Below are 24098 nucleotides of genomic sequence, written 5' to 3' on the forward strand. Positions count from 1 at the left end.
CTGGGATGTTGGGTACCGTTGCAGAGTTAGAGAAAGTGGTGAGATAATGATGCAGCGCTAAACTGCCAGAATGGATCCCATGCCGCTGGGCATTCCTCCACTTGGCTGAGAGCACAATGACCCTGGTGGTAAACATGGATCTGGTATGATACCCTCCTCTGCCAGTGCTGGGGGAGGAGGACAGAGCTCTTCATATTATCCTGCCCATCAAGATGTTGCGGTGCCTGCTCACAAAGTGGGGTGCCAACTTCCCTTCTCCATAATTTTCACAAACAGTATAGGAGATGGTGTTTGACCAGGGATCCCGGGATATCACAGCAATGGTTAGTAATTCCACTTGGGCCAGTGATAGAATTGGGCTCGCATCAAATAAGAGAGGCACCATAGGAGGCATAGTAGGTAGTTCATGAGGTGAACTTGGAATGATTAGTTTGAGCAAATTTGTTAGGCCCCATAGAGAGAATGCCAATATCTAAAAAAAGTATGCCAAGAGCAGTTCCATGCCCACTAACTTACATATCCTTTCTATGTACCTCCATTTTAGATATTCACTAAAAATCCCATCTTACTTATATCATACCTCAGGCACATATTATCTATCCATTGCACAGTCCCCGTTTTGCATTTTGCAACACACCTTTTTATAAATCCTATTACATAATCCCCAAATTGTGAATCCCATTACATTCCTTCATTTTGCATATCCATCATACAACCCCACTACCATTTTGCATGTCCATTGCATATCTCTCCATATTAAACATTAACACACTTACTCATCGATCCTTCTTTTATTTAAAAACAGAATTTCAAATTACAAGTGCTCAGTTTTCCATAACATTTGATGTTGCAAATTCAGGCATATTTTATCAGCCAAACAGCTTTATAAATAAAATGTATTTCACCATATCATTCGTAGAGGACAAAAGGTTTGCATTTTATTAAAATTGTTCATATGCAAATTTTAATTGCAATGATAAATTCTTGAGCACAGGGACATTTTCTCTCTTTTGTCACGAATGAGAGCAAATTGATCATCTATTTCTTCCAAACTCAAGTTAGATATTGAGCTTTTCATCTTCAGGTCGGCCACTTGAATCCTGCTGGGAGAATACAGGATTCCATGATCACTGTTATAATAATATTTGAATAATATTTTGCCGCTAGGCACAACTTCGCTATTTGGCAACAAATATAAGGGAATCAGTTTTGCTCAGTTGGCTAGATCGCTGGTTTCCAAAACAGTGTGATGCCAATAGTGTGGGTTCAATTCCCAATGCCGCTTTGAGGTAACCATGAGGGACTCTCCTTCTCAACCTCTTCCCTCTCCTGAGTTCTGGTGGCCCTCAGGATAAATCACCACCATTGCTTCTCTCTCTAATGAGAGAGCCGCCCCTGTAGTCTGGTAAGACTATGGTGACACAACAACAAATACAGATAATGCTGGAAAATCTCAGCAGGTCTGAAGCATTTGTAGAGAGGAAACAGGGGTAATGTTTCAAGTCCAGTACAACTCTTCTTCAGAAGTAAGGAAGATTCTGAAGAGGAGTTGAAACACCAACTCTGTTTCTCTCTCCACAGCTGTTGCCAGACCTGCTTAATTTGTCCATAAACGTGAACTAAGGGCAAAAGGGATGTCAGCAGAGGTGATTTATCAATAGTTGATGAGACTGACCTTCAATCGACCATCCAAAACATAGAGTCTCTGGCTGTGGTATTTACTGCAACTCCTTCAAAATCACATCTCTTCTTTAAATTCTTTGTACTGAATGTACATTGTGCATTCTGCTGCATAACATCACAACTACCATGAGGCTGGTGAGCTGATCGAATTGCTGTAGAAGGACCCTTAAAGTTCTGCTTTGAAGCAGTTTTTCCCACTTTAGGTTTGATGCCTGTTTAGGAAAAGAAAAGTAAGCATCTAAAAATAACGCAAAATAATTGCACTGAAATGCAGTTTGGATATTTGCACTGGTGCTCCTTCCAGTTACTGGTTTTAAACATTTTTATAAGACACATGTAATTTATCACCTTTCTCTAGTTGCCCTGAACAACATGAGTGGCTTGTTTGAAAATGTTTCTAGCTTGGAGAAGTTAAATAAAACTTTCCTCATTGAATGGAAGTCAAAAATGACAGATTGCGCCCATCTGTAATATTTCCAAAACAAAATTTATTTGAAGCTGTTCCAACTCTTGACTTAATTCTCTTGTTGGACTGAATGGCTTCTTGGGATTTTATCATAAACAGCACTTTGCACCTTAATAATAATGCAAAACTACAGCATTGAATCAATGTGACTGGTTGCAACATTATAGAGATATGGTAGCATTCTGCTTTTGTTACTGGGTTAATTGCCCAGATAGTCCAAGTTCAAGCACTACCTCGGATAGTTTCAGAATTTGACAGTTTAAGAAATAGGGTAATAAAATGGTGTTATCAGTAAAATAACAGATTCACAAAAGTTTTGCAGCAGCGAAGGAGACCATTCAGCCCATTGCACCTGTAACAGTTCGTTAAATGAGCATCACTATTCCATTAAATGGAAATCTCCTGCATTTTTCCCCCATACATTTGTGTGTTATTTTTATCCAAATAATTATTCAATACCCTCTTGAATGCCTCTTGAAATAACTAGGAATTTATCAAATTTGTAAAATCTTGTCTTGTTCATTAATGTCTTTATCCAGTCTGCTCTATATATGACTATAATTACACCTCATCAGCATGTTTAACTTTTAACTGTCCTCTGAAGTAACCTAGCAAGCTACATAATTGATTCAAGTTGCTTGCTGGTCATTAAGGTGACCTTCTACCACTTTCTATTGGAACTAGAGATGAGCAATAAATTCTGGTCTCACCACTAGTGCCCAGATCCTGAAATAAATAATAGCAAATCAAAATTTTCCTAAGTTGGCATAGTTTCAATGACAAAAGAGAAAGTAGAGTTGCTACTTATGGAATAAATCGGACTCCAATTTAACTGTGAAGAGCTTGGCAAATGACTACTCCCACTTACCCTGTTTTGTAGTATGCTTTGCTGCACAAGCAGCAGTCAGCATTGCAAAAGGGTGCAAGGAAATGCTGGATGATTGGACATTTGTCTGGAAAACAAAAAGGGGACATGTACCATCTAAGTATCTATTCTCTCAAAGGAACATTATAGATTCTTCACATGAGGCCCAAAGAAATAACAAGTTAATTCTGACAGATTCAATTTGTCAACACCACACATTTAGGTGAATTACCATCAAATATTAATCAATACTTGAAATTGTTTAATGCCAATTGGTATTAATGATGAAGGCCCCAAAACAATACTAACCTGATACTCGAAATAAAGATAAAAATTTAGGTAAATATTATTCATTGGCAAGAATTGAAACAATACACCCTGCTCATTTGAGCATGTACACAAGGTCTACTCAGGCAAACTTAGCAACACAGTTTTTGTTTGCATGCATGTCAAATCTCCACTGAGTTTCTTCACAGAAAACAGGAAGAAAAGGAAATTAATCAGACTAATCTGCTCTGGTGTTGGTAAAATTTAATTAGGTGCCAAATATACCAAATATGGTAACCAGGTTCACAGTGCAACTGTTGATGAAGGTTACTTGGAATATTTGTTCATTAGCTGCTTTACATTTAGTCAAAATAATTCAGCATTTACACAAGGCAAGTTGAGAAACATTCCAATTTTTCAATATTGTGTATCCCTGGCACTAGTGCCAATTCCAAACCCTTTCCTGTGGTTGCACAACTAAAGAAAGTGGAGCTAGTTACACCAATTGTGAAGATAAAGGTACAATTGAAACATGAGAAATTGGAGCAGCTGTAATAGGCCCCTCATTGGAATGCTCCACCATTCAACAAATCCAAGGCTGATCATGGAATTCAACTCCAAATTCTTGCCTGCTCCCCATACACTTGATTGCCTAAGAGACCAAGATCTATCTATCTCAGCCTTAAATACTTTCAACAATAGTAGAGTTTATTGTCAGGGATATCTTAATGATGGGGTAAAGAATGTTATTTTGTCACAATTTGCTATTAGGGATGCCATGAATGAGTCCAAAGGATTTAGTCATTTCTAACTAAAATAAATAACAATTTGGTTGCTTTTAGTCAAACTGGGCAAGAGTATTGACTGAACCATTTGACCCGCCTCAAAAAGCCAACTTGAATTTCAGATAGGTCAACAGTGAATTTGTCAATGCAGAGGTATCTTATTTGGGCTACACTGTGGGACAAGGCTAGGTGGTACCTACTGAAGTGAACATTTGGGTTATTTAAGATTTTCAAATATGTGATTTTGTGTTGGACAGCAGGAGTGGATTCTATCTCAAGTTTATTCTGAACTTCAGGAGAAAGTGAGGACTGCAGATGCTGGAGATCAGAGTCGAGAGTGTGGTGATGGAAAAGCACAGCAGGTCAGGCAGCATCCGAGGAGCAGGAGAATCGACATTTTGGGCATAAGCCTGATGAAGGGCTTATGCCCAAAACATCGATTCTCCTGCTCCTCAGATGTTGCCTGACCTGCTGTGCTTTTCTAGCACCACACTCTTGACCCTTATTCTGAACTTCAGCACTCTTATTGAACCTTGAACAGACTTGTAGATAAAACAAGTATCAAAATGCCTTTGAAAACCTGAAAGCTGTGCTGGCAACTGAAATGGTACCACCAGCACCTAATTATGCAAAACCATTAGGCTATTTTAATGCAAGGTGACAAGATTAGGATTGGCTGCTCTGTCAATTATTTGTCAAAGAAACTGACCACAGATCAGCAAAACGTATTCTACAATGGAAGAGGAGACACTGAGTCTTGGGATGACTCTGCAACATGTGACTGGAAGCCGGTGCCTAGTAGCATACCACAAGGATCAGTGCTGAGTCCTTTTTTTCATGATATAAATAAACAATATAGAACAGGATGTGCCTGCAGGGGCTGGTGAATGATAAGTAAATTTGTAGATGGCACAAAGATTGACAGTGAGGAAGGAGGTCTTAGGTTACAGGAGTATACACAGGGATTGGTCAGATGGGCAGATAAGTGGAAGATGGAATTTAATGCTGATAAGTGTGAGGTTGTGCACTTTAGAGGAAGTAATACGATAAGGGAGTACTCAATGAATGACAGGATAGTAGGAAGCTCAGAGGTTCAGAGGGATCTTGGGATGGAGGGACAGGGTAATAGGGTAAATACAAAAGCATATGGGACAGTTGCATTTATCACTTTGGGAATTTTATTGTAAGAGCAGTTGGAGCTGTGCTAAACTTTGGCTAGGCTACAGCTAGAGTACTGCGTACAGTTCTGGTCACCTCACCATAGAAAGGATGTGATTGCACTGGAGGGGGTGCAAAAAAGATTAACCAGGATGTCACCTAGGATGGAGCATTTCAGCTATGAAAAGAAGCTGGATAAGCTCAGGTTGTTTTCTTCGGAGCAGAGAAGGTTGAGGGGAGACCTGATTGAGGGGTATAAGATTTGAGGGGCCTGGGCAGGGTGGTTAGAAAGCAGCAGTTCCTCTGGGTTGAAGGGTCAATAATGAGGGGACATAATGTTAAGATAATGGGCAGAGAGGGGATTTATTTTCTCACCCAGGAATGTACTGCCTGGAAGATTAGTTACGTTGTGAAACCTTACATCTTTAGAAAGTGCTTGGATGAGCATGCGAAGGGTCATAACATAATAGGCTATGGGCCAAATGCTGGGAAGTGGGAGTAGTGTAGATCTACAATATTTTGTCATTGTGCAGTTTTGATAGGCTGAAGGTCTTCTTCTGTATCTTATGATTCTATGATTTTGAAATTTACACCACCAACAACTTTAAAGACATTGCTATATGGATTCCATCCCTTCAAAGTTTCTAGAAAAAAATTGGACAAGACGTAAGATTCTTTGAATGGAGCTCAATTGTCCAGCTGCATAATTTGAAAATAATTCATGTGCCTGGAAAAGAAAATATCATGTGGATGTTTTATTGAGAGCACATGTAAAGGATCCTGAGTGATATGGTGCCCATGAACTAATGTAATATAAGATTGCTGAGTAACTCACTGCATGTTTAATGTCAACTCATTACTACTATTAGTGTAATATAGAAGTTGTGTCAAGATAATTTTTGATGATTAATGGAAGTGCTTGTGTATGTGCTTAATTCTTCCACAGTGTGAGGTGTGATGTACAGATGTATGCAATTTTTATTTATTTTAAAACCATTCATTTGAGGTTTTTGAATTTTCAACTAGTGGCATATGAATTTTCCATGTGTCTGAAGGGACTTCATGATTAACTTGTAGGTTTTTCTGTAGCCATAGTGATTTTTTTTATTTGAACAGTCTGAGATAAATAGTTTAGGCAGGCTAATTGGAAATTCTTTATAGTGGGAAAGTTTACATGCAAACAAAATAAGTAGTGTCGTGCATGATGTTTGTAGATACAAGATTCTAGAAATCATTTTGGACTAGGGAAAACACTAATAATTTGTAAAATAAATACTTTTTTTTAGTTTTAGGTTGCGGTAGCTTGCAGAAGTCTTGGCTGTTTGTAAGAGGAGGTAATTTAGGATTATTAAGAAGGACGTTACCTCAATCTAAAGAGTTTAATTTAAAAGTTCTGGGCCAGGAGTGTTTAACTAAAAACATAAGAAGGTTACTTGAAACTGAGAAAGTTTAAATTCTTGCATGAAGACTCTAACAAGATTCTCAAGTTGGGGTATTAATGGCATAGGTAAATTCAGCCTTACATATGTGAAATGGAAGGTAATACTCTCCAGTGCAATGAAGGGCTTTTGGGATGGATGGGATTGCATTTTACCTTATCTTTTGAGAGCTGTATATTCATGTTCTGTGTAAATAGTTTGATTTATTCTATTTTATCTCCATTTCTTTTACAATTTCAATTTATGTTTTATTATTAAACCTGAAATTGCAGCAAGGTGTATTCGTGTTTCAGTGAATGATCACCATGTTAAAATCAAAACAAAAGCAAAATATAATCTATCAAGCCATTTCAGTCTAGGGTTTGACTTGTCCAGTAGTAACATCGGGTAGGAACAGAACAATATGCAGGCAGTTAGGTGGGATACAGTGATGGAAGTTTGCAAAAGCTATTTTTTAAATCTGAAGGAAATGCATTTAAAGTGATCTCATATAAACTTTCCAAGCAGCCTTCCAAGCAGTAGAGTCCTTTAATTACTGATCCTTGGGTATGAATTCCAGGCTCCTGCACAAACAGGCCCATCGCTCTATTAAGGGTTCAGTTTTCAGTTATTTCTGAAGAGTAAAGTTGTGAAGGGTAAGCAAGCAAACACTGTCAGCACTATGCAGCAACTTCTCAGATTTACTAAGGGAGTTAAACCCAGACTTCAGATTATCTTTAGCAATTCCAGTGATTACTCTAGTTGGTGCTGAGACTTGTTATTCCAACATTTGGCCATTTACCCTGAACAGAGTTTGAGTGTTCCAATTCATGAAAAGGGCATTATGACAAGTCCATGAAAATTTGATCTTGAATTAGAATCCCCACAGTGTGGAAACAGGCTTTCAGCCCAACAAGTCTACACCAACCCTCCAATGAGTAACCCACCCAGACCCCTTCCCCTTACTCCTGACTAATGCACCTAATCTCTGAATACTATGGGCAATTCAGCATGGCCAATTCATCTAATCTGCACATTGTTGGATTGTGGGAGGAAACCGGAGCACCCGGAGATAACCCATGCAGTCAAAGGGAAAATATGCAAATGCCACATAGTCACCCAAGGCTGGAGTTGTACCCAGGTCCCTAGTACTATGAGGCAGAAGTACTAACCACTGAACCACCATGCCCACTCAGGCTTTGTTATAGTTAGTCACAGAAACACATGTTGAATGCACATTCTAATAAGGGCATGAAATAGGTTTAAAGCAGTTAAATGTGAGAGTCACCTGTTGCTCTTAACTTTGTGTAAATTAACAAGATGGCAGAACTGAATCATCCTGTAAATGCTGCTACCTCAAGAGTCATTATAAGATCAATCAATTCCTTAGCTTTCCACATGGTGGCATCAGTAATCTGCCATACTGTATTTCCAGATGTCAGAAAAAATGTCTTCCATTTGCCTTTCTTAGTCATACTGGACAATTTTCAAAAAATGATTCTGGATCAGTGGTGCTGGAAGAGCACAGCAATTCAGGCAGCATCAGTATTATTCCTGATGAAGGGCTTTTGCCCGAAACGTCGATTTTGCCTGTCCTCGGATGCTGCCTGAATTGCTGTGCTCTTCCAGCACCACTGATCCAGAATCTGGTTTCCAGCATCTGCAGTCATTGTTTTTACCTCGTAATTTTCAAAAAATGCAAGGATATAAAAGTTGAGCCCCAAACTAACTGGCAAAAGCTGTTCACGTAAAGCTCTGGTCTTACAGATCATTGGTCAGCAGGACTTCTTTAGCAAATCAAAGTTAGCAAAGATACAGTTCAAATTACTTTCCAACCAACTTTCAAATTATTTCTCCAACTCCAAGCCATCGCAACTAGTTGAACTCCTCCCATGCAAATCCAGAATGTTTCTCATTTTGCCATTAAGTTTGTAATTTTAATATAAAAATAAGTTGCAGTTATGCGCAATCGGAAAACAACTTAAGATGTATCCTTGCCATTAATCCTAAAAAAGTTTTTGATCTTTTTCACACAATTATCGAATGAATTAATGATACAAATCAATATGAAATTTTTAGGTTTGTGTGTGTGTGTATCCATATTGAACAAAGAAATGGAAAACAAAATGAAAACAATTTATATATTTTTTTAAACTGCTAACAGTGAGTTACACTCAGTGAATGGCATTAAAAGAATAAGCTTTAACCAACATAGTTATATAATGATTCAATCTTTGCTTTTACATTGTGTTAACTGCAGCAAAGGATGATCTATTCTGTGGTCAAAGGGTGCAACCTAGTGGCAACATTAAAAAGTAATGTGCACGTTAGCTTTCAAGTTACAAACATGAACATGAACATGAACATGAACAGAGGGAGAAGAACTTCACAAAACATTTTTTCTGTACCCCTTAGAACAATGACCTCTCAGTTTCTAAAAGTTCAATGTATACTGATCACTGCAGTGAGTGCCATTTTGATATGACGACTTCATGACTTAAAAGACTAGTAAATTCCAAAAACAAACAAAGCAAACATATGTGAAGATCTAAGGGATGACCAAGAATAAATTTCTCTTGAATTAGTTACCTTTGTCTTTATCTCTCTACAAGATATCTTACCGTAATTGTCTTACTGAACTGAGTAGTTGAGGGCCTATATCTGTAAATCTTTAGAATGTCTTCTAGTGGGATACTGTTCTGAAAACAGATTTTAAAAAAACGTAGCTGAATTGTTTAAAAAGAAGCATTTCATAACTATAATAAAAGTATAACTATTAAAATCACATCATGCTTGGACTGAACTAAAGGTAAATTATTTCTATGCATTCCACTTATTTCACATTGTGACAATAATTGACAGTTAAGAATTACAGGTGGTAAAAGTATTTACTCCTGAAAATGTTTTGATTGCAATGATGGTAAATAAATGAATGGCACACCAACTTCCAGTAATTGATAGTAAAACTGAATTTCCAGAGAAAATTATTAACACCGTGGGTGGCACGGTGGCACAGTGGTTAGCACTGCTGCCTCACAGCACCAGAGACCTGGGTTCAATTCCGGTGTTAGGCGACTGACTGTGTGGAGTTTGCACATTCTCCCCGTGTCTGCGTGGGTTTCCTCCCACAGTCCAAAAATGTGCAGGTCAGGTGAATTAGCCATGCTAAATTGCCTGTAGTGTTAGGTGAAGGGATAAAGGTAGGGGAATGGGTCTGGGTCGGTGTGGACTTGTTGGGCCGAAGGGCCTGTTTCCACACTGTAAGTAATCTAACCTAAATCTAAGTAAGTAAATTCATTATCAGTTCCTCATATCAGACTTCTGGCATTTTATCCCATCTTGATGTTTCACAAATGCTTTGTCAAGTGTTTGGGATGACTCAAATTAATAGACTTTTCAAGTGATCTGCACTTTCAACCTAGGATAAAACATCCCAATCTTTATTTCCTATTATTTCCATGATTAAGAACTCCATTAATAGATAAGCCAAGAACTAGCAAGTCTCACCTGTGAAATCATTGAGTTCCAACATAGGTACAATTTACAATTCCAAGGTAAGTTCTCTAGTTGGAAATCCCATTCTCTGGCTATAGTAATTAGTCCTCCTTTAGTCTTGCTTACAAAACTAAATATTTCAATCCAATACACAAAGTTTTCTTGAGCATTATTGTTAAAAGAAACAACTAGTCAATGTTTTTCATCTTGCACTCATCAGGACAATTTGTAGGTAATGAGTGGAAGGCAAAAAGTGTTGACGAAATGCTTTTTTCCAGTAATACTCAAGGTTTGAACTACCAAATGTATAAAGTTATCTCATTATAAGTTTCTTTTGACACCACAATTGGTAGATTGGATTTAACTAAAAGCAAAATACTGAAGATGATGAGGATTTCAAATAAAAACAGACAGTTCTGAAGAGACGCAGCAGGAGTGGCAGCAGCTGAGGAGAGAGAAACAGAGTTAATAGTTTGAGTCCAATATGACTCTTTTTCAGAGCTTCGCAATGGTCACAGGTACCCTCTTTGTCAAGGTTGCGGTCAGCATTAAGCTCCCCAGGCACATGACATATATAACAGGTCCTGGAGCAGAGCATGGGCATTGAGTCCCAGAATAGAGCATGGGCAGTGAGTCCCAGAGCAGCGTGCAGGAACGGGTTCTGGAGCAGAGCAGGGGCAGTGATTTCCAGAATACAGCATGGGCAACGAGCCCCAGCATAGAGTATGGGAAATGAGTCCCAGAGCAGTATGCAGGAACAGGTCCTGGAGCAGAGCATGGGCAGTGAATCCCAGAACAGAGCACGGGCAGTGAGTCCCAGAACAGAGCGTGGGCAATGAGTCCCGGAGCAGAGCATGGGCACAGGGGAGGCAGTCTTGGAACTTATCTTGGAGCAGTTAAGTGCTGGTACAGAGCAGACTGGAGGCTTGAAGCAGAGTGGCGATGGCTGTTGGACTGGGGTCTGGTGTGAGAGCCCTGCGCTCAGCTGCTGCAATGAAATGTTTGCTTGAAATTATTTTTTACCTGACTGTAACATCAATCCTTTAAAGGTCATATTTCTAACTTATTTTTAAAACTCTGTGAAGTAATGCAACTGATTTTTATTCCTGTTTTGTATTCATGATTTATCCTTGGTGCCTGTACCTAAGATGGTACCATAAGAGGCAGACATTGTAAAAGCTTTCTCACTGTCTTCTACAATGGAGTACGTGTGACAATAAAGGATATTCTATTCTAATTCCAGCATCCACAGCATTTTGCCTATGAATATTGTCATGTTTATTGATGTAGTCAGAGTCATATCAGAGTCAAAATATTAACTTTGTTCCTCTCTCCCCAGGTGTTATCAGGGCTGCTGACTTTTTCCAGCATTTCTAGTCATCTTTGCTATTTTCAGGCACAATTGCAATTCTGTACTTAAATTCTCTACTACTATTGTGAAACTTTCTTCTGTTTCAGGATGGGGCTTCAATTTGTCAACTCCCAAACCTTGACTCTGCTGTTAAATTAATTTTGGCTTATCGTATGTAAACATTATATACATTTTTTGGGTTAATTTTTGGGTGTCATTGCGCTCTTTGGTTTGGGTCCTTCCTTTGTTACTGAGCAATGGTTCTGTTGCTTCCAGGCTGATTCTGGTGAGGCTATGGGATAAAACCCTCTGTTTCCTGCATTGATCAGTCAGTATATAAGGGTAGAACCTGAGAGTTGAAACTTTATTGCTGGAACAGCACAGCAGGTCAGGCAGCATCCAGGGAACAGGAGATTCGACGTTTCGGGCACAGGCCCTTAAAGAAGGGCCTGTGCCCGAAACGTCGAATCTCCTGTTCCCTGGATGCTGCCTGACCTGCTGTGCTGTTCCAGCAATAAAGTTTCAACTTTGATCTCCAGCATCTGCAGACCTCACTTTCTCCTAGAACCTGAGAGGCATTATTGACAATCTAGGAGGACCTTTCAGTGGCATCGTGGGATCATAAGAACTGTTTTTATGTTTCTTTTTCCCGGGGCTAGATTTTCTCCCTGGCAATGGAAATTGGGAGGTGGGACTGACCCCACCTCGTGATCCTACACTCCCCACTTCTCCAGCCTGCCACAAAGTGCATTTGTGTGTAGTACCCAGAGCCTCAACTAACCTGAAGATGGGACAGTCATGCACTCCAGCAGCCACAACCTAGAAACAGAGGTGGACTGATTTCTGGAGGGGACTCAGTAAAAGGCTTGGCATCCAAGTCTTTCCATGCAATGTATCTCTAAGGCTCTGTGACTCTAAGTCCTTATAAAACTCGTGAAGTTGGTTTGCTGAGAAATATTGACTACAGCTTGGAGTGCCAGTACCTATTTTCTGAGGTTCTCTACCACTAGGTGCCCTATATCATCTGGATAAAGTCAATAATGCCATGCGCTGGTAGGAATCTGGTGGTTGCGGTATATGAAAGTGCCATCCTGCTCTCGGAGATTCCATTGGAGGAGAATTTTGTGTCAACCCTGGCCTTGAGAAAAAGGCCATGATGTGGAGGTGCCGGTGTTGGACTGGGGTGGACAAAGTTAAAAATCACACAATACCAGGTTGTAGTCCAACAGGTTTATGGGCGGCACGGTGGCACAGTGGTTAGCACTGCTGCCTCACAGCGCCAGAGACCCGGGTTCAATTCCCGCCTCAGGCGACTGACTGTGTGGAGTTTGCACGTTCTCCCCGTGTCTGCGTGGGTTTCCTCCGGGTGCTCCGGTTTCCTCCCACAGTCCAAAGATGTGCAGGTCAGGTGAATTGGCCATGCTAAATTACCCGTAGTGTTAGGTAAGCGGTAAATGTAAATGTAGGGGTTGGGGTATGGGTGGGTTGCGCTTCGGCGGGGCGGTGTGGACTTGTTGGGCCGAAGGGCCTGTTTCCATACTGTAAGTAATCTAATCTAATCACTAGCTTTCAGAGCGCTGCTCCTTCATCAAGTCGATTTGGAAGAGGATCATAAGACACAGAGTTTATAGCAAAAGATTACAGAGTCACGCAACTGAAATGATATATTGAACAAAACTGATAAAAAGGGTGCCCATGACTATTATGATTCACCTAACTGCATTAACTATGAAATATCAAACAGGTCCCCAGCCAAGCTCTGGAATGATCCACAGGCAAAGAAATAAAAGGTGCAGTTTCCTTGACTGCTATTGGCAGGGCCTAGTCATGAATGGAGTGAGGTCTGAGTTCCTTATTGATGTGGTTGAAGATGTCTGTGACCATCTTCTTGGAGAGTCGCAGTCCACCCTGGCATGTTGGCTTTCTGACATGTTCAGATAGCATCATCTGTTTCAATTGATCCTGTTCTCTGAATTATCTCTGCTTCCCTTTATGGCTCTGGTACCCAGTTGTGAGCTCCTGATGCTCAGTGGCCTTTCCTACTTCTCAAACTTATGCTACAATGCTTCAAAGGCTTCCAGTTGTACTGGTGTAAGTCCATTTTCTGGACATCTCCTTCTTGTTAGCCAGGTATTATCCTAGTAGCGAAGGTACTAGTCATCTCACAATGTTTCTGGTTGTGTTCCTAGCCCAAGGTGACATGGGCTCAATCCCTGGTGCTTTGATGAGTTCCTGCAACTTTTCACTACAAATAGTGACCCCTTTCAGCTAGTTCAAACAAGTCAAATAAAGTTTCAAAGATCTTCCTTACCAGTTAACACACCTCGGTAGCCATTCATGCCTTCATTTTTCTCTTATTTACTCATGGGATGTGGTCAGTAATTATTGCCCGTCTCTTGTTGACCTGGAGAAAGTGGTGATGAGCTGCCTTCTTGAAGCACTGCAGACCAATATAGATTGACCACAATGCCATTGTGGGTCAATGGCTTTGGAAGGGAGGGAATTCCAGGATTTTAACTCAGCAACAGTGAAGGATTGGCAATATAGTTCCAAGTCAGGGTGGTGAATGGCTTAGAGGGGAACTTGCAGGTAGGGTGTTCCCAAGTGTCTGCTGCCCTCGCCTGTCTTTCTAGAGGTGGTCATGTATTTGGAATGTCTAAGGATCCTGGGTGAATTTCTGGATATAATATTCTGGATTCATGATTATTGATCATCTCCTGGAAAATTGCAAGGCCTCTAAACTGGAGGGCCTTTAATGCAATCTCAATGAGCTTAATTGAAGCTTTAACAGCCACAATTTGCTAGCCACCTCCTTTTCAAAGCTATGCAAAATAGCAGGTGCTGGAAACAGAGGTAAAACTTTTGGCCATCTTGTTTAGCTGCAACTTTATTTTCCATCCTGTTTCCATTCTATCATAACTCAAGATGGGAAGGCACAACCCTTAGTGTGTCGTGCACTTCTAAGATTAATCTGCCACAGTCAAGTGGGATGTGGGAATAATGTTCTTCCAAGATAGCAGGCATATTAACATCCTATTTGGAATGGGCTCCTGAATTGGTGATTTGATGGAAGGTGCATTGAGAAATTAAAACTTACGCTTTTTATATCATACATTTAAAACATGGATCCCTTGAGGAATAAGAGACAAAAGCTGAGCACAAAGTATCTGATCCAAGCAAACAGGATCTGCTTTAAATAACTTTAGGTCAAAATATGATGGAGTTGGGTGACTGGGACCACAGGAATGGAAGAATTCCTTAAATGGCTTTAGTTTTGTACATGTAAATGTCATTTTCACTCATTACAATAAAAATATTATACATCCATTCACTACACTAGAAGGTGACTTGCCATTAGAATTCCAGCAAAGGAAGAGAGTATCATTGCTTCTCGCTCCATTTCATTTGGGTAGTTCGACCTAGCACGACGTGAAATTACCCTAGAAACGTGGTTGGGTATAGAATTAGGTGTAGCTTTGAAACATATCTGGTATTTCACAATTGCATTGTAATATTCTGAATTGAAAACTGTGGCAAAACAAATGTACAACTTCTGCTATCTACATATGAAGTTTGTGCACTGATAGAGAGAAATGCTGCGAGGTTTGGAAGGAGTGAAATTTGGAGAACACACCTCCTGCATTAAATATATTTCAATTAATCCAGTTTTCATATTCATCTAAATTTTTACTAATTTACCAATTACTGCACTCAAGATTTCTTAAGAACATCCTTCAAAATGTTTTTGCAAAATGATATGTAATTTACAGCACCGAAAATGTAAAAAGTGCTACATTTTGCTGTTAATGCACTGCAGGATTAACATATTTCAACAGCTGATTAAACTGTAGCAGGTTGCATTACAAAATATCTTAGATCCCAGAATGACTTTTATTAAAATGAAAGTCACGTCAGTGTGTAGTATATGATTTGCATTTTCAGGTAAACAAGTTATTCACACAATAGAAATTTACATTGGCTCCATGACTAACAATTTAAAATAATTTCAACCAGTACATCCTTGCTAGTTCTAACAGACCCTGTTTCATTGGGGTTACATCCTTCTCTGAACACCAATTTTAATAAAAGCAGCACACTGATTGGAAGCTGGAGGGTTAAAATCTCACATAAGATGTTCGCAATACTGTTGAAAAATGAGATCAAGGGTTATGGGGAGAAAGTGGGAGAATGGGGTTGAGAAACTTATCAGCCATGATTGAATGGTGGAGCAGACTCGATGGGCTGAACGGCCTAATCTCTTCTCCTATGTCTTATGGGCTTATGGGTTTACCGATCTGAGGATTGTTCTGAAGTTAAAGCAGTAGAGTTTAGCTTGCAGTTTCTTTTAGGTGTGTCAGAGAGAGCTACTAGCTGAAGAAAATCATTTATTGAATGACCCAGTATTCACCGGAAGGAAACTGGTTGCAGCTGTGTCACCCTGAACAAGAAACCTTCACGTGGAGACGGTGGGGAATCTTCACTCGGATTTGGTGTTGGTAAGGATATTGCTACAATAAAAGGAACAGTTTGAGTTGGAATCCTTTCCCTAGTGTTTGTGTTGAAATACTTCCAAACATTTTGTCTAGTCCAATGTAGTTTTCCTCCTTGTTTGATACATTTCATTCTGTGAGTTAAAAGTACACTTGGAGATTCTTGCAAATATATTTGGTAGTTGACTTCAATGGTTGAAAAGAATTGTTATAAGTTATCAAGCCAGATTTCACCCTTGGATATAACTCATCTGGTATTAACATCAGCAAGGATCGAACCTCTTGTCTTATTGCAAAGTACAATTTATTGACCAGTTCGTTATTGGTGACAGGTCGTACTCACAATTTTTCACTTTCAAGAACTTTCTGATCTTCTTCTTCATTCAGCCAAAGCAAAGCAACATTGATCGCCAAATCGTAATGTGCCTATGTAATAAAGTTTACAACATCATTTTGACTTGTTTAATCTATTCAATAGAATTATCACAGTATTGTGTTTATAACTATCCACTTTAGAGTGATTATTCCTGAACAGTCACTTCACAACTTTTTCTTTGTTCAGTAAACATTGAGTCCAACCACACTCATAATAGACCGTAAAGCAGCTATCTTTTTCACATATTTTATGCAAATGTCTCCACACTATTGATTTATAATATCAGTTCTGGAAAAATGTTATCACTTGACTGATGGTACATTAAAGATTTAATAAGAAATATTTAAAAACAAAGTCATGACATTAAACTTATTTTACACAATCACAAGCTCTACCATCATGAAAAGTGAGCTCAAATATAAAAAAAGCCAATATACTTCTTGCTAACTTTGAATGTTCATGTTGTGATTGACAATTTGACTATTCCTTTTGAGCCAATTGGCAACATAAGTTCACTCCAATAATTCCAAATCAATTCAACAGGCATCATCTATTTGGAGTGACAGTAACAATTTGAGAAGCTTGTTATTGGCATACACATGTTGTTTTTGGTTAGAGATTGGCATGGTATCTTTGGATAGTGATGGAATGGTTTTAGATGTGGGAAGCTAAAGCTAAAATAGTGGGGCTATTTTGGGAAATCAGAATGGAAAAGGATTAACAGATGCAGATTTGGTAGATAGAATTATACACGTTCTCCCCGTGTCTGCGTGGGTTTCCTCCGGGTGCTTCTGGTTTCCTCCCACAGTCCAAAGATGTGCGGGTTAGGTGAACTGGCCATGCTAAATTGCCCGTAGTGTTAAGTAAGGGGTAAATGTAGGGGTATGGGTGGGTTACGCTTTGGCGGGTAGGTGTGGACCTGTTGGGCCGAAGGGCCTGTTTCCACACTGTAATGTAATCTAATTACACAATTTTGTGGCTTTTTAAAAAATTATTCACCAAGTCAAGAAAAGTGACTAACTGAATGAATGCTGAAGTGTTCTGTATGCTAGATGCCATTTACTGGCCCAGGAGCATGAATGATACTATGATAATTTGAATTAATGACCAGCTCACATTTTGCTTTAAACTTTTTCCATCAAATAAGAAGTTAATTTACTGCAAATGCTGCATGTGTGGGGTGGAGATATCTGTGCCCACCCCAACTTGTAGAAAGAAGAGCAGTGGAAATTAATTGGGTGGGAGACAAGGTGCCAGTTTCTCAGAAGTGTGTTAAACTTTTGGTATTAATTTCTTGGAAACTCTCAAGTGGATCACCTCACCTTTTGTTTGCATTCATTAGCATGTCATGAAAACGCTAACACATTAGAATTACGTGCAAAGTCACAGTCCTTTCAGGCAAAAATGTGTGTTTATCATTCCAACTAGAATGTTGAAATGAATGTTAGATATGTACCTGAAAGGTTTGACTTGTTTCCTTCAAACTGCAGTGAGTATAATACTTAGCTCCTTCAGAAACAGATTTTAGCACGGCCTCTTAATGTTTTGAGTGAAGGCTGGTATATGAATAGGAAGAGTTTGGAGCAATATGGGCCGAATGCTGGCAGGTGGGAATGGATTGGCTTAGGATATCTGGTCGGCATGGATGGTTGGACCAAAGGGTCTGTTTCCGTGCTGTACATCTCTATGACTGTATATTGTGCTGCTCATGACAGTCACAGGAGCTCATGTTTCCACTAGTCGTGTCTTGGTTGAAGGCTGACTGTGCCCACTAGCCAAGCTGATTTTGGTAGCGACAATGTTTAACTTGAATAAAACCAAACGGAGTGGGCAAGCATGTCTGAAATCGAAAGAGAAATCAGCTCAAAAGTGACAATGAATTTAATTGAAGTGAAATTAAAAGGAGGATCAAAATAAAAGATTGAGACAAAGGTATGTTGGCTGCAAAGGAAAGGAAGGGAATTCAACTTAACTTGCCCGATTCAGGGAATGGAAGGAGCAAACTGGCATGAAGAGGGGACAATAAGAAGTACAATGAGAATTTGGGAGCTGGATATGAAGGGTGGGGAACACATTGGCATAACTTGGTGAGGTGGCGGTAGAGAAACAGCAATGGAATTGAATGAGAGGTGTGGTAAGGATGAGGCTGAATGCCAATGGGAGTTGGAGTGTGGAAGAGAAGGAAATTGTAATTGGGCAGAGATTAGTTGGGTCATTGAAGTAGAACAGAAGGAAACGGAGATGAATTAAGAAGGCTATCAGAAATAACGAGAGGAAAGTACACTCAAAAGGCGGAGGATACTGGAGAAAAGAATCAGACGAAAGTTGGCAACAACCACTTTCCTGTCGAGGTTCTGTGAATGTGCAATGCGAAAGTGAGCGCTTTCCTCAGCCCAAGCATGTCTTCAGTGCTTAGGTAGGGTGGCAACACACCCACAAGAGGAAATGGGAAACAAAACTGGAAGAAGTTTTTGCACGAGCAGTCTGTTAAAACCATTCATTGAAGGAAAATATTCACTGCAAATTGAAGGCCACTAATGGTAAACGCTAAAACCAGCTATGTGCCAGCAATTACCTGTCATTCAGTAACCTTTCACAAGAAAGCCATGGAAGATTCCCCAGCTACACTGATGTGAGTTGGGTTGGGTTGGGGATGGTATTGTATCATACAGCCAGATGCTGAACAGGAAAACATTTTGTTTCCTCAATGTCCCGTTTGCTTGTGACTACAGGTGACAGTTCCTACAGGTGTGCACCCACTATCCAGGGAGCAGCTGCAATGTGTACATTCTGCAGAGTACCCAACTTCTGTGAATTATCCCCACCCCCAAACATCCTCCCCGCCCCAATCATTAACATACATGCCACCCTTCCCACCACCTTCAGTACTGACTCGAAACATCAACTCTACAGGAACTGCCAGCTCTATTGTGTTTCTCAGGGCTCTCCAGTTTTGCTCTGAAAGAGCGTGGATGGTATTGGTCTGAGAACTGGTCTGAATGCATTTGTGTCTACAGAGGCCAGAGATGTTGAGCTGTTCTGCCCAGTGACAGGTACACCCTGCTCACTTCAACTCCCAGAGGGTTGAGAGTGGCAGGCATGGTGAAGGTGGAAGAGCCAGTCACCTCTGGAGTGTTCTGAAAGGAAATTGCTGAAGAGTCTGTGTGTGGTTCTCCTCCTCCTGGCACCACTCTGATTTCTCATGAGGAAGGGACAGCTGAAGTGAGTTTAAGGTCCCTTGTCCCCCAGTGGCTTTGCTGTTGGTGCTGAGCGCCAATGGCTGGAGCGATGGAGTGCAGGTCTGTGCATAAATCCAGTGGAGACTGAGATTGCTGGGCCTGGCTGTCCATGTCAGCCAACATGTTGTCCATGAAAGCAGCCAGGTATTTGCATGCCTGAGGCAGCAAGGGCCCAACTGCATTGGGAAGATTTGCATGAGTTGAAAGTGAGTGATTCAAGCATTAGTGCCGTAGGTTGTGGAAAAGCGGAGAGGCATCCTGAGCCACTGTGTAGGCAGCACAGAGGGTTTGCAGCATCAGTGGGATCAGTGAATTGAGTAGGTGAGAGTGAGTGAGGGGAGATGTCGCATGCAATAGTGAAAGTGGTAGAGCATGAGCTGAGGTGGAAGGTGAGTGTGAGTTAGCTGGAAGGGGCTTGTTAGCTGAGAGAAGATGGTGGTACTTATTCAGATGGTGCAGAGAAGGTAACTCACCTTCTTATTGCACTGGTAGGTGTTCCTTTGGATTGTTGAGACCAGACTGACCTAGTTGGGGGAACAGAATGACTGGCTCTGGTGTCTTGACTTTCTCTCTCAGTCCTGAGTGAAGAGGACATCTTTCCTCTACACTGCCCTGTTCACAATGCCAATTTTCCCATGTCTGCCATGTCCTAGACAAGCATGTCCAATGATGCAGAGCAGCTCTGGACTGCCCACATTTAACCGGGTGCACTGTGGCCTTTTCAAATATGGTGCCAGAGATCTTGAGATATCCCAGTAGTGTGAAGTACTTGAGCATGTGGTGAATGGGAGAATGGGCTGATATCAGATGAGTGGATATTATGAAGAATGGTTCCTATTAATGAAGTGAATTTTGGATGATCTAGCAAAAAATAGTATGGGCCTCACAACAAGAAACTCTCCACAAAACATGATGAAAATGAAACAGCCAATTTCTGGTAAGATTTAGCCTCAGTGGCATTCAGTAAGATTGTCTGTATAATCGAGAACAGAGGTTTAAATTGAAGAGATTATGATAAACAATTACCTTGAAATATGAAAGAAATTGTGTATGCTTTTCCAGAATTTGGAATTCTGTGCTGATGACAAATACTAGCAATACCCTAAAGCTCAAACTGGTTAACAATTACTTGGCTGTGGTAGAAGGCAAATTATCAAGACTATAGGTCCAGAACTAGCTTGGTAAAGATGATATTAAGGTATTCGGGTCAGCCTGCAGCTTGTTACTAAGACCTAAGAAGCTAAAAGGTATGTCACAATAAAATACAAGTTTTCCTGGATTCAGGAGCAAGATTTAACACAGCCAGTTCAAGTATGGAGAACTGCATAAAAGGTAAATTTAACCAGGAGACATTCCAGAATGTTTGGATAGCTTTAAAGACCAGATCTGCATTTCCAAGCTGCCACTACCCTCTCAATGGAAAACAAGGAAACTATTTCATCAATGTCAACTGAAAAGAATGAGATAGTTCACATTTTTGGACATGTGGCTGACTACACACATTAAGACACAAATCTATTTGAAAGGATGACTGTGAAGTATATGAGGTTAGTCTGTCAATGTACAAAATGCCTAATCCCAAATTAACATCAATAATAATGTGAATTCTAACAAGCAGTTAATGCTGAATTTCTCAGCTATAATTAAACTGCCTTCTTAATGTTATTTCGTATATCAGTTAACCCTCTCCAATAACATAAAATGTTGCTAACTGTAGTCATAAACAAATTGTTAGCTATTGACTTTGTTGTCTCCTTTAATAACTGCAAGATAATTCATTCACTCAGTACGCTGCCAACTTAAAGGGAAGTTGCTAGTGTAAATATTAAATGGGATAGACACAGAAAGTACTTTACGTGAAAAGTTTAAGGGGGATACACACGGCAAGTACTTTACACAGAGAGTGGTAGATGCCTGGAACGCGTTGCCGGCAGAGGTAGGCACAGTAGATTCATTTAAGCTGCATCTGGACAGATGCATGAGTAGGTGGGGAGCAGAGGGATACAAATGCTTAGGGATTGCAAGATAGGTTTAGACAGTGGATTTGGATTAGCTCAGGCTTGGAGGGCTGAAGAGCCTGTTCCTGGGCTGTAAAATTTCTTTGTTCTTTGTTCTTAAATGCTACTAGATATTAGTCCATAGTAAATTAGCAAGTTCCTATTAACTTTGAGTATATGCTATGTAGTAAACCAAGATAGTTATGGAGAAAGGAGGGCAGGTCTGAAGACCTCCTCGTGGGTCTGCTCCTGGGCCTGGCCAAACTGGCCATCAACAGGTCCAGGCAGCGGGCCGTGGAGGGGGTCGTTAGGGCCGACTGCCTGCCCCTCTTCCGCGGTTACGTTAGACCCCGGGTGTCCTTGGAGAAGGAGCACGCGGTGTCGACCAACACCCTGGAGTTGTTCAGGGAGAGGTGGGTGCCGCAGGGAGTGGAGTGCATCATTTCTCCCTCCAATTCTATTTTGATTTAGTCCCTACCCTCCCCTTCACTGTTTTGATCACACAGCACTGCCCTTTGATGTGAAGGGCAGTGTTTGTCACTGGCCACCCGGGTGTTTTCCTATCTTCCTGGTGGTGGAAATTGAATAAAGATTCGTGCACTTTGTCTTTCACTGTGTCTCACACCTGCACACACACCATGGGTGCTGGGGATAAAATAAGCACTACCGCACTTAGGTGGTAGTGTGGGGGTTAAATAACAAAAAAGAAAGAAAAAAGAAAAAATATATTAAAAAAAAACCAAGATAGTTCCATATGAGAAGTTAAAATGAAGCAGTTAATAATTTTTCCAGTGTATTTCATTAATATTATTGGCTGAGTATTTATGCCTGCATTTTTATAAATGATAAGAAGTGTTTCAAACAGATGTCACATTGTAAATTCCTGCTAAAGAAATGTTCATTATAAATTAACATTTATTTCAGACAAACTAGTTAGTAGTAATTATCTAATTTGTTATTAACTTTACCAAATCATTGAAGTAGGTTGACTCCACTGATTCCACTTTACCCTTGGGATCAAAGCTGTTTTCACGAAGTCTCGTGCCAATATAATGTTTCCTTTGTAGAGAAACAGATGCTGATTACATAAGTATAACGGATGATTGCTACAGGTTTAATGTGCAGTTTCCTACCTAAAGAAGATTATTGAGCATTAGTGACTAAATAAAAGCACTACCCTATGAAACTGTAACCCAGAAAGGGAGAAGATTCTTCATTTGATTGTTGGTCTATGATGTATTAGCTGATTACAGTGGTCAATAGTTGACCTCAAGATCCTTGAATTAAAGAGAAGGGCAATTACAAGTGAATAAAGCATACAAATGTCCCATCCTGATTGTTATTAATGGCCTCTGGAAAAGCATGCAAATAAAGATGTTCGCTCACAGCAACAAAAAACAGCTATAACACCCAAAATTGTCAAATAGTTTATTAAAAATCATGTCAGATCTCAATCAGGAAATATTTTCACTTTTGCTAAGCATCAGTAAGCTGTCAGCATTTGTGGGATCTTGCCAGCACATTTTAAGGCTCACAAAATAGAAGTCATTGGCCATTTTGTTTGGCCTTCAAATTATTTTTTCCCTCTTTCATATCCACAAGTTGTTGTTTAAATATATGTATATTAGAGACAACATTAAGAGAAGGAAACAACAATTTGATACATACAGCAATTTTTCAATTTCTTTCTTTATGTGCCGTTTTTCCATGTTCAGTGACATTCTTCTTCTTTAAAAAATCACTTCAGCTTTGAAGACCAGAGACTATATTCCTTAGTTCATCCTCTGCAATGAAGGTTAGGTTTTTTTTTACTTACAGAATAATACTATAAAACTTACAACAGGGTTTATGAACAAATGGTTGGAGGCCATTTTCAATTTGCATTGAATCATAAATATTTCTCTCCTAACAATGAAAATCTTGAAAATAAATGAACATTACCTGAATAATATTTCTCAAATAAAAACTTGTTGCAGGTATATAACAGTTCTTCTGTCCTTAAGAAACATGCAATAAATGTTAGACTTCCAAAAACGCAATTTAGTCACTGACATCAAAAAGTGCTTGTAGATTAAATACTAAGAGTGAATTCAGCAGTATGTCTACAATTTCTTTGGTGCAGAAACTCAATACTCTGGTTTCCGATCTCAATCAAAAGACCAAAGTACTTTTCTTGTTGCTAGGAAACATTGGCGTAAACAGACGCCCTGGGACTGACTCTCCTGGTCTTAAATTGCATGTGTGTTTCTCACTGCATTATACTTCCAAGCAATTAGTTTGCCAGGTTACTTTCAAGTATATGACAAGTAAATAATGTCTATATTATAAATATAGGGTAGCTTACTGAAATTTTGTCTAAATGTTTATTGGTTTTGATAGAATAATGATAACACTGTGGCTCAGTTTTGTGTAAATATAGTTACTGTATTTCAAAGAGTATTTGTATCAATATTGCTGTTTTCCTCTAGAGCGTTGGAGGTTGAGTGGTGACCTTATAGAATTTTATAA

General features: G+C 39.8%; 1 protein-coding gene across 2 annotated transcripts; it reads right to left on the bottom strand.

Annotated features, from left to right (window-relative positions):
- Positions 1 to 776: 776 nt before the first annotated feature.
- c9h2orf80 (chromosome 9 C2orf80 homolog) lies at positions 777 to 23715 on the bottom strand. Of its 2 annotated transcripts, none has more exons than XM_043694542.2 (9): positions 23532 to 23715; positions 23259 to 23374; positions 22559 to 22649; positions 16322 to 16404; positions 14841 to 14928; positions 9264 to 9341; positions 3018 to 3102; positions 1676 to 1895; positions 777 to 1100 (listed from the first exon to the last, which is right to left on the bottom strand). In XM_043694542.2, the coding sequence occupies exons 2-8, from the start codon at positions 23309 to 23311 to the stop codon at positions 1678 to 1680; spliced, it is 696 nt and encodes a 231-aa protein (XP_043550477.2). In that variant the 5' UTR covers positions 23312 to 23374; positions 23532 to 23715; the 3' UTR covers positions 777 to 1100; positions 1676 to 1677. The 2 variants fall into 2 exon arrangements, with proteins under 2 accessions (XP_043550477.2, XP_087844850.1); XM_087988724.1 differs by having other exon boundaries at positions 777 to 1103.
- Positions 23716 to 24098: the final 383 nt, after the last annotated feature.

The sequence above is a fragment of the Chiloscyllium plagiosum genome, unplaced genomic scaffold (assembly GCF_037043375.1).
Source record: "Chiloscyllium plagiosum isolate Xiang-an unplaced genomic scaffold, Cpla_swu_hap1 HiC_scaffold_7, whole genome shotgun sequence".
In the NCBI taxonomy this organism is placed as follows: Eukaryota; Metazoa; Chordata; class Chondrichthyes; order Orectolobiformes; family Hemiscylliidae; genus Chiloscyllium; species Chiloscyllium plagiosum.